The sequence below is a fragment of the Colletotrichum phormii genome, assembly GCF_030913505.1.
Source record: "Colletotrichum phormii strain CBS 102054 chromosome Unknown BDP81scaffold_8, whole genome shotgun sequence".
NCBI classification, from domain to species: Eukaryota; Fungi; Ascomycota; class Sordariomycetes; order Glomerellales; family Glomerellaceae; genus Colletotrichum; species Colletotrichum phormii.
Window position 1 is genome coordinate 645,531 of NW_026851450.1, and position 10,350 is coordinate 655,880.

The 10,350-nt window shown below is 53.7% G+C and overlaps 5 protein-coding genes across 5 annotated transcripts; 2 read left to right on the forward strand and 3 right to left on the reverse strand.

Moving 5' to 3' along the window:
- Positions 1-886: 886 nt before the first annotated feature.
- Positions 887-2,054, reverse strand: BDP81DRAFT_448763 (uncharacterized protein; the record flags this gene model as incomplete). Its single annotated transcript, XM_060592329.1, has 3 exons — positions 887-1,616; positions 1,785-1,867; positions 1,962-2,054. 3 exons carry the CDS (start codon positions 2,052-2,054, stop codon positions 887-889), a joined length of 906 nt encoding a protein of 301 aa, XP_060446244.1.
- A 451-nt stretch (positions 2,055-2,505) lies between these two features.
- BDP81DRAFT_346927 (aliphatic nitrilase) lies at positions 2,506-4,249 on the reverse strand. The gene is made up of 3 exons (XM_060586126.1): positions 3,763-4,249; positions 3,470-3,647; positions 2,506-3,414 (listed from the first exon to the last, which is right to left on the reverse strand). Exons 1-3 carry the CDS (start codon positions 3,918-3,920, stop codon positions 2,881-2,883), a joined length of 870 nt encoding a protein of 289 aa, XP_060446245.1. The 5' UTR covers positions 3,921-4,249; the 3' UTR covers positions 2,506-2,880.
- A 632-nt stretch (positions 4,250-4,881) lies between these two features.
- Positions 4,882-5,982, forward strand: BDP81DRAFT_517100 (phenylacetaldoxime dehydratase; the record flags this gene model as incomplete). The annotated part of the gene is made up of 1 exon (XM_060595894.1): positions 4,882-5,982. The coding sequence occupies one exon, from the start codon at positions 4,882-4,884 to the stop codon at positions 5,980-5,982; it is 1,101 nt and encodes a 366-aa protein (XP_060446246.1).
- A 198-nt stretch (positions 5,983-6,180) lies between these two features.
- BDP81DRAFT_211956 (uncharacterized protein) lies at positions 6,181-7,101 on the reverse strand. Its single transcript, XM_060582674.1, has 2 exons — positions 6,911-7,101; positions 6,181-6,848 (listed from the first exon to the last, which is right to left on the reverse strand). The coding sequence occupies exon 2, from the start codon at positions 6,780-6,782 to the stop codon at positions 6,228-6,230; it is 555 nt and encodes a 184-aa protein (XP_060446247.1). The 5' UTR covers positions 6,783-6,848; positions 6,911-7,101; the 3' UTR covers positions 6,181-6,227.
- Positions 7,102-9,204: 2,103 nt separating this feature from the next.
- On the forward strand, positions 9,205-10,245 carry BDP81DRAFT_346929 (carbonic anhydrase). The gene is made up of 2 exons (XM_060586127.1): positions 9,205-9,396; positions 9,478-10,245. The coding sequence occupies exons 1-2, from the start codon at positions 9,225-9,227 to the stop codon at positions 10,122-10,124; spliced, it is 819 nt and encodes a 272-aa protein (XP_060446248.1). The 5' UTR covers positions 9,205-9,224; the 3' UTR covers positions 10,125-10,245.
- Positions 10,246-10,350: the final 105 nt, after the last annotated feature.

A 10,350-nucleotide genomic window follows, 5' to 3' on the forward strand; every position in this document is an offset into this window, starting at 1 on the left:
CGGTAACTCCCGTTGCGGCTGCTGCTGCTGCTGCTGCGTTTGCTGTTGGTCCAGATATGCTGCCCTCGACCCCGCCGAGTCCACCCCAGTGCTGCAACAGTGAGACATCTTCACACTGGTACCACTCTCTCGTCAAGAGTCGTGCCGCTCGCAAGGCCCTATCGCTCCAGGCGCACCATGCCGTTCGCAAGTCTCGCAGCGCATCAACACATGTCTGTAAGTGCCGGATCGCCTGCTGCCGGTTGGGGTTTGACGGCCGGGCGTCAATGAGGTGGATGACCACGGCCGAGAAGCACAGGTGGACTGCAGCGATGGGGATGCGCCGCTATTCAAAGTATGAGAGTGGATTCGGGGTCATCATACATTATATCCATCGACTCGCAAGCAATGGTGAAAGTCTCAGATACGTGGCAGGCTGTTGATGAGATATGTGAATGGACCCTGAGAGACTTATCGGAACCCAGCGTGTCGAAGTCGGCAGCCATGGGGTGTACTCTTCGTTGCTGTCTATGCTAGGTTTTGGACAAGAGATGGTAGACTTTGACGTACTGCTTGGCCGGCCCAGCCCGGTTGAAAAGAGCCTTGGAACATGTCAGCTAGCTGCTCTGGCAAAGTCTCATATGAGATGTGATAAAACATTGTGGATGGGAATATGAGGAAGCGGAAGAAGGAGATTGCTCACTTATCAACGACATAGCATCCCCACCACGTTACTTTTCGCGCCTCGGCTTCCTCTTCAGAGAGCAGACCGGCAGTAGCCCACTTTGAGCAGTCGAGATGAAGCCCAAGATTATGTGCCATTCTTGTTGCGTTTCCTGGTGATACTGATTAGCAGACGAACATCACGCAATCTCGTTGCTTCAACACAGAACATACCAGAATACAATCACCCCAATGCCTCCTTGCCATCCGACATGATCCTCAAAGCAAGCAAGCACGCAGCCTGCACCGTCGTAATCGTCGGCGCCTCACTCTCATACAACAGCAGAATCTTGGCATGCTCGCCAAACGCATCCCCAGCAATACTGGGATCATCCGGCACGGTCCGCAGCTCAGGGCGATCAGAGTACCGCGCCGCAATAGCAAAGATGGAGCACAACAACAACGGCGAGCAATACGCCCCATCATCCTCGCCGCGGTAGCTCCGCAGGAAGGCACTCTTGTGGATGACGTAGTTCCAGGGATTCTGCCAGCGCCAGTAGAGCTCGAGTAGGTGAGCCTGCAGCTCGTCGGGGACGGTGACCATTTTCCCCAGCTGGGCAGCGGCGAGGAGACCCTGACGCTGCATCTTGAGCGAGGGCTCGCGCGGGTCGGCGGGGGAGTCGCGCGGTGGTTCGCGGACGAGGTTGTAGGAAGACTGGGAGCCGAAGTAGTGCAGCTGGCCGTCTTCAATCACGTTGAGGAGGCCGACGAGGCCGGTGAGGTCCGAGAGGGGACCCCCGTTGCCGTCGTCGTCTTCGCCGGTGCTGTCGTCTTGCCCGTCATTGTCCTCGGTGGTCTCGGCGGCGGCGAGGTCGCCGGAGCCGGTGGCCGGCTGGGAGCCTAGGGCGACGACTTGGGCTTCTAGATGTCTGATTCGAGCTTGCAGGGATTCTACGTATTTCTTGCTGGGCGGTCTGGGGATGGTGACATTCGTCCGCCGCTGTCAGCGGCAGCACGAACCGGTCATGATGAGATCCACATCTTTGTGGAACTCGCGGGGAGACCGGAGAAGGGGGGGGTTGGAGCTTGGAGCCTTGGAAAGGGGGAGGGGAGGGGGAAAAGGCTCTTGATCCATGACATACCGGCGTTTATTGTCCGCGTGCTGGAACTCACACTCGGTGCCCCTCCTCGTACAAGAGCCACAGATGGGCTGTTGTCCATCGCACTGGGGGTTTCGCGTGTCACTACGACAATGAATGGGGAAAGGGATACGTTGTGAAGTAAGGTAGGTAGGTTATGATGAACGGGGGACGACTTACTCGCATGCGTCTCTGCCGGCACGCGAGGCAGGCGATGGAGACCCGCTGTCTCTTTTTGCCTTCGGGCTGCCGTTGGGGAAGAGATGTCGACATGGCTCAGGTGAGTATCAAAAGCCCGTATCCGTAGTCCGTACACGCGGGCATGTTCTGGAGGGGGAATATGAGAGCAAGGAAAGCAAGGAAAGCAGGTAACCGCAAATATGGGCCCAGTCGGCTAGTTTTACTCGGTTGACAGAAGAGGCATTATCATCCAACAAGTCAGTGTGGATATGTGTTTCTGACAGGTCCCGACGATGTGGTAAAGACCACAGTTTTAATATTATTCAACTACCGATGGGATGGATCATAGGAGGAGGGGGGGGGGGGAGACAACGACGCGCTTCAGTCATGAAAAGAAACGAAAAAAGGGAGAGGGAAAACCCCGCACTTCCCCAATCAACGCACGCTCAGTTATCGAAAAGCTCCGCCCAATCCACCCGTCTGCTTCTACTAGATCAAACTCTAAAACACAAAGGGGAATAGAGCGAGGGGAGCTGAGACTCTTAGCTGAGAGAGGGGCTGAATATTTTCAGAGAGATGATGATAATTACTAAGTACTTGGGCGATATCACAACTAATTATATGCTGCTCAACTTCCTCTCTGCTTGACAAAAAGACGCACTCATCCCTCAAACTCGTCCAACTGATATCTCGCTTTCCTGGGAATCCCCAACAGCCTTTCACTACTAACTAGAAACAGTCTCTGATCTCATCATTGATCCATCCATTCTCCCAGCAACATTCCTCTCAAGGGTCGGCCGCGTAGTGAACGGGACGCGCAGGGTACTTGTTCACCTGCAGACTCAGCTGGTCAGGACGGCAGTAGTGTCCAACAATGTCGAGGTTCTGCTTCGCCTTGGCCTTCTCCGCGAGGTCGACATCAGCATACAAGATGCACTCCTCCCCAGGCGGCGGGCGCTTGGACGAGCTCCTCGCCAAAGGGCGAGTAAATCATGCTGAAGCCGCCACCCGCGCCGACCGAGTTGTTCGCGTACCCAAACTCGTCGATCCGGCACCGCTTCTTGGACTCCTCGCTGACGACCTGCGTGTAGACCATGACGAAGCACGCGCCCTCGAGCGCCACCACCTGTGAGAAGCGCACGCTCATCTCGTCCGTGATGTGGTGCGGCCAGTCGGCCTGCCTGACGCCGTCCTTGTCCGTCGGATGAGGCCAGAGGACAGGCCAGCTGGAGACGTGCAGGTCGACGTCCTGCTCGTACTCGTAGTAGCGGAGGAGCGTCTGCGTGTGCTCCCAGCAGTTGAGGCCGCCGATCTTGACCTCGGGGTGGAGCGTGCTCGGCGCGACGGTCTGGAGGGACTCGCCCTGGCCGTCGCCCCAGTAGGCGCGCTCGACGTGAGTAGGCTTGATCTTGCGGCGGTGGTGAACGATGACGCCGTTCTCGTCGATGAAGGACTGTTTGAGATGTGAGAAAACGGACTCATGAGAAAGAGAGAGGCAAGTGCCTTACCTGGGAAATGTACAAGGTGTTCTTGAAACGCTCGCTGTAGCCAAGAACGACAAACACACCGGCCTCCTTGACGGCGGCGCAGATGCGCTTCATCTCGTCAGAGTCCTTGACGAGCGAGTTGCGAAAGTACTCGCCCATGAAGCCGGCATTGTCGGTGGGGGACTTGGCCCAGATGCTCCTTTCGAAGGTAAGAAATTAGCTAAACCATTGACGCGGACAGCAAATGGAAGGAGAGTATCTTTTCTATCAAGGAAAAGGAAGTTCGAAAGGATGTGTGTCTGATTCTCACTCACCATGGGTATCCGGGAATGAAGACCTCGGGGAAACCGACGACGTTGGCGCCCTTGCTGGTAGCCTCCTCGATGAGAGCGATGGACTTGGTGACACCGCCCTCGAGGTCGTTCCAGGCGGGCTCGGCTTGGATGGCCGCGATCTTGAGCTTGGGAGCCATTTCTGTTATGAGGATATCGTGAGTGGATTTGAGGTAAGAGTGGTTGGGTATTGATGGTTTATGATGTGAAGTGAGAGAGGCTGTTGAATTGCTGAGTGGCTTTCATCTGAACTCGACTTCATTCACGGGCAGATTCTCTCTCTTTTGTAGCACGAAAGCGAGGCTATTCTTTTCCGTCTGCTCCAACAAACGTATCTAGATGAGGGGTTCTCCTGTGCCGCATCACGAGCGGCTCAGCACTATCCTATCCAACACATTTGAAGATCGACTGTTTGTTGCACAAAACATCACAAACCAACGATCACCCGGCCCCTTCTATCTCCTACAAGTAGCTTGATTCCCCAGATTTTCCCAACGGCTAAGCACTACCCTATCCGCATCGTTGGTCCCTCCGTCAAATTTCGCGTCACTTCCCGAGCTGAACCACTAGTGCGTTATCACTGAAATCCGGGGTAATTCGGTGAGGGAGAGGGGCAAGCCTGACGACAAGAGTAATGCACGCGATCCGCGTGGTCGGTGGGGTTAGCTTCACCGGCTGAGCACTATCCTATCTATTAGTGCATCCATGATTAGCTTGGTATTATCGATTATGCCGTTGGTTGGAATTGGGAATAATGCGCCCGAACTATCTTTGTAAACGTGAAGGTCTCACGTCTCATCGTCGGATCCCTGGATTGTATGACCTCAATGCCCGTCTGTTCCGTCTCAATTCCGTGCATGTTACCTGCTGTCCCTCCCAATGGTGTTCACACCACAACTTCGTTTCTAGTATAGCTTGACAAGTGTCTTGAACACCGATCCGACAAGATGAGATTGCGAAATATTCAAGTCCGCAGTGATTATAAGATGAACGTCGTGTATATCAGCAAGAAGCAATACAGAGCCTTGAAAAGATAATCGCTGTGCTATTGACTCTCCGCGTCTAGACATCTCAATTGTTCACCATAATCCAGTCGCAACCATGGAACTCGAATCCGCAATCCCGGAATGGCTCAGAAAAGACCGCACCGTACCTGCAAAGAAGACACCAGGCTTCACGCCCCCCTTCGAGCTCTACACCTCCCGCTTCCCAAAGACCATCAAAGATGTAGTCATGGCCATCATCGGCGCCCAGTACGCATTAGCCGACCTCAACGACGGCGGCGCCTTGAAGACGATAGCCTCCTTTACAACCTCCGACCGTGTCGCCCCGGCCTCGCACCCAGCCTTCCGCGAAGCAGCCGCCGTTACGGATAACCAGAGGTTCTTCAACGTTGCGGTGTTTGCATATTGGCCGAGCAGGACCGCGTACGAGGAGTGGTCGGCGGAGAGCGGCTTCCGGACGTGGTGGAGCGATGCGAAGCCGGGAGAAGGGTCGCGACATGGGTGGTTTTTGGAGGTGTTTCTCCCGACGGCTGATCGGTTCGAGACTGTGTTTTCGACGGCGGAAACTGAGGGTGCAGCACACATGAGAGATATCGTGAGCGGTCCTATCAAGGAACATGTCTACTGGGGCAGCATGCGAGATCGCCTGCCTATATCCCAGACGGATGAGCTTCTCGGCGACCCAGAATCAGAAAAGAAGCAAGGTGCCAACGGATCAACACAACGAAATGGCACAAGCAAGCTCCCGGAACGTGTTCGCGTACCAGGCAAGAAGAACCTCACCGTCATCCGTTCCGGACAAGACTGGTCCGCAGCGCTCGCCGAAGAACGACAGATTTACCTAGACTCGATGCAGCCACCGCTAATTAGGGGCATGGAGTACCTCCGCGACCACGGCGACGAGGTCGGCTGCTTCAGCTGCCGCTTCATGGAGATTGTCGACCCCCTGACGGCCGAGGGCGGGCACGACCGGACTTTTGGGCTGGCGTACTTTGATAACATCGCCTCGCTGGAGCGCTGGAGTAAAGAGCACCGGACGCACTTGGCCATCTTTGGCGAGTTTGTAAAGTATGCCAAGGGATTAGGGGATCAGATGTCCTTGCGATTATTTCACGAGGTCCTGGTTTTGGAGCCTGAGCAGCAGGTTTTTGAGTACATTTGGTGTCATGATGGGACTGGGATGTTGAGTTCTTTGTAGGTGGCGGTACTTGACTGAGAAATCTGGTGGATGTATTTCATTCTAGCGTTGGGAATAATTGCTACAGGACTTGTTTTAGCTTGCCCTTGTGCCTCCAGTCTGTTCACAACTCCCGGAGAAGGAGGTAGGCTGTCGATAAATGTGTTGATGAATAGAAACTGCACGATTGCCCAAACAGGCCCACCCCCTCCGAAAATCCCGATATTTCAACTGATTTGCAGGGAATCTAAGGATATGCTCTTCAACTATGGTTCAGGGGTATGGCCATTATCAACCCAGGCAGTTCCATCGATTCCGTCCACTGTCACCCTACACTGACCAGCAGTCTCCCCGATCATTCTTCTCGAAGCCGTGCAGAAGTAGACAATCTTCGTCAAGGCCTCAAACAGAGACGGGAATGGGCCGTGTCTGGCCCTCTGCGGGGGACCTATGCGATGGCCTATGCAGCACTTGCTTTCCTTTTCTTCGTTGCAGCATCGCCACGGCCTCTTGTTTATCGAGAACCGGCTGAAAAACGGCTGGATTTCCCAGAGCAGTTTCTTGCACGTTTGGACTGGTGCGAAGTTACCTTCGTGGCACTTGTAGGGCTTCAAGACGTCGTCCAGGTCTGCTTGTTCTGGCGATGTACCTAGTCCTTGTCGGCGACCTATGTTGGGGGCTTTGGTGTCTTCCTCGGAGTTTGCGTCTGTAGGTGTGATGTAGATTTTCGTGAATTCATCGTCGTCGGATAGTAGGTGCCAAAGAGTGAAGTTACTTTGATCCTTGGACCACTCTTCAGTGAGAGCCCAGCGAGAGTCCATTGTGTTTCCTCAACTGCCCTGGATAATTGCTTTGGAATTGTAGTGCGATCTTCTTGCGGCGCTGATCTGCCCCTTGTTAGCTTATCCATTTACCCAAACCCTTAAATACGTCACCATGTACCGCTTACTTGGGAAGAATGAAGACTAAGGTCGTGAAAATAGATGCTTGAATAGTCAACCCGAACTGATACCAGGCTGTGCACAGTGCAAGAAGTAGATGCTTAGGGGAAAGATGGCCGAGGAATATGATGGAGCCGCGAGGCGTGAAAATACAGTGACAGACACCTTGATAGCGAAGGAGTTCCGACTCGTCTTGGCTAGAGTATGAGCTCATGTGGTCACAAGGTTCGTCGGAGACGGCACGGCACAGCTGTTTTTTGTTGGTGACGGATGTTCGCTTAGACAACCTGTCCAGCCATCCCACCATGGTTTTGAATCTTGCCTTGTTTACACGTTTACATAATCCATTAAGCCTGCTTTTACTCCACGCCAAACTCATAGAAAGGCATCGCCTTCTTGGTATATATTCATCGAATCTTGTATACTTGCTTATTTCACACACGAATCTCTTGACGGTCTCTTTTACTCGAAACTATTACCTGAGTAACTTTCACACAGCTGCAAGAGATTGTGGCTATTTCTATGGTTTTACTGTGTGAACTTACATGTGGTTTTAACCCGACCTCAGTAGATGTTACGGTGGCAGGTTTGAAATTCCATTCATAATTACCGACTATCATACCTTCATCTAGCATCGTTGGCGATTTTGCCAAGTGTCCTCCTAGCAACCGTGCTATGCTCGGTCTAAGGTATCTTGAGGGGCAGGTTAAGCTTATGTAGTAGTCCCTAATCTAGCGCCTTTTCCGCCATGCCCAAATCGTTAGATCTCGTCTATCGGTCACGTTACTTGCCCAAAACGTAGCTCTTAGATGTCGGGAGGAACTCTTTCTATCTCAACAACTCTAGGTTTAGCCCCTAATGATTCTGACGGAGAAATTTCCAGTCATTGTGATAGATTTCCATGTCGATCCAAACAGATCCTAGCCTGCTTGATGTTACACTCACTCAAGATGGCCATGATGAATGTCATAATCGGAGCGGACATACTCACCGGCAACCAACACTTCTGCGGCCAGTAACGATCGTCGACTTGCAAGAGGATAGAGTATCAACGACAAAGCATTCGGACTCTTTCCTCGGTAACCGGGTGGCAGGAAGTTGAAAATTTCTCGACGCTGAGCCTCCCTCAGGCGGCCTACGGAAAGCTAGCGCCAGTCTCAGATTGCTCATGTCTCGCATGATCGCCCACCCTCTTGCAGTAGTTCTTGGCATTCGAGATTTCCACGAATTAATTCACGGTCAGATATTAAAACAGTCGCCGTCCGTACCTAGACGTGATACCTCAGGAGCGGTCTAAGTCTTGTCCGAGTCTAGACTTTGTGTTGCCCGGAGGAAGCCGCATCGGCATTCTAGCCACGTGCCCAGGCCAAACGCCTCTGCTCTTCTCACTGGTCCTGCCTCTGACCGGGGCCGAGTTAGTTAAGGGTGAGAAACATACCGTAAGTACGGACGAGTTTTGGACCAAGCCCCCTCCAAATTGCCGCGATCCATGGCTAGACCAAGGAATTGATGGCATATGGGTGAGGTTCCCCGCCTCGGAGTCTTGGTGGAAACACAAACACGTTCGACGAGGCGTCAGCCAAGCCACATGAAGGTACACAACGGCCACGCTGGTATGAATACCTGTAGAAAGGAAGGACTTAGCCACCGGTAGGGCGCACCTCATCCAACCGTGCCCAGGTTGTCCTGTCTATCAGAGCTAACGCATCCTGTAATCTTACGCCACCGTCCCATCTCTGCCCCGAGCTTACGGCTCGAGATTGATAAAGAAAGGCTGAAAACACGGGCAATTTACGGACAAAACAGCGATAATAGCGGTGCGTTAGGAGGGGGTTCACGCAAAGCCAGCGGTAGAACAACGGAAAGTTTGCTCTGTACTCGGGTTGATGCGTTGATTCTGCCCATCATTTCCGGGGCATCTCTAATACGGCGCGCCCAGAGAGTGTCCTGCGCGCCAAGCATGATGGAAAACGCGGCATCAAGTGTTCAGAATCTGACGATAAAGTAGTGCTCCCTTGCTTTTACTTTTGCTTAGCAGGCCTTGGCTCCGGCGGCTACAACATTCTACCAGTCATGCATCTCGAGTCCTCGACCTTCCCTCCTCGGAGGTTTTCTTGTGGCAGGCTACACTACAAACGGTAGGCGGAAATGAACCCCCTTCCATAAGGTTATACAGGCTGTCCAGGCGGATTTTCGTGCTTCGCCCCGCAGTTCGCTGCCGTATAATAGAGTATAAAGCTTGAAAGGGCCCTCACGGTAGGTAGGTCACGATCGAAGGTCTATCGCAAATCGCAGCTAGTTTCTCCAGATCCCGCTATCGCAATGATCACGACAGTATTCCTTGGCGCGCTGCTCATGGCGTCTGATGTCCTCGCGTGTGCGGGACATCAGAACCACTATGCCATGGCAGACAGGAAGCGTGCAGAAATGGCTCCGTTGCCATCTGCGGACTGGGCCTATGAGGCCTCGTTCAATTGGGGCCGCCTCAATCCAAGTAAGTTAAAGTTGCATGTGTGCCAAATGATCGCCCTTGATGATATGGACTGGACGTACATGTACTGACGCCGGCCCTCAGACTACACTTTGTGCCAGACTGGCACGCAGCAATCGCCCATCGCGCTCAGCCTCAACAACGGGCTGGCACTGAACCACATCCTCCGGTTCAACTACCCCAACCGGACGGCGGGCAACTTTTACAATTGGGGCTACGGCCCCGCCTTCACCGTCACGCACCCGAAGGGCGTCTACACCGGCAACCCGTCCTTCACCTACGACGATATGAAGCTCTATCTCAAAGGTTGGCACATCCACTCGCCCGCTGATCACTCGGTCAACGGCGACAGGTCAAAGGCGGAGCTGCACCTCGTTCACGTCGATGAAGAGGGCCACGAAAAGGCCGTGCTGGCGATCCGTCTGGACCCCGGCAACGCCAACAACATCTTCTTCAACCAGCTGCCGCCAATGATCGGCTTCAACGACGTCGGCGTCCAGCAGGAGATTGAGGTTGACCATATGCCGGCATTGAACAGCGTGCTGCAGTTCAACGAGTTCTGGACCTACCGCGGCAGCTTGACTAGTCCGCCCTGCCACGAGGGAATCCGCTGGTTCGTTGCGCGCCAGGTCATGTTTATGGGTGTAGACCAAATGAGGGCCATTCTGGGCGCAAGCACGTACAGCGCGAGGGCTGAGCAGGAAGTTTGGCAGCATCGTATTAACGAATAGGAGGACTGAAAGGTTCGCGATGGGAACATGTAGGGAGCTTGGCTGGTGTATGGCCAAGGAGCTTGAAGAGCCAGACACGGGAGTGCGTGTGTGGCCGAGACCTCATCGGCGCTCTGGCCGGGGGTGACAGCTCGAGAGGCGGTCACGGATGCGCCGGCCAGATATTATGACGGCTTTGATGAGTCGGCTGATCTTTTTTCCATTTTTTGTCAAATTTCCTTGGAGC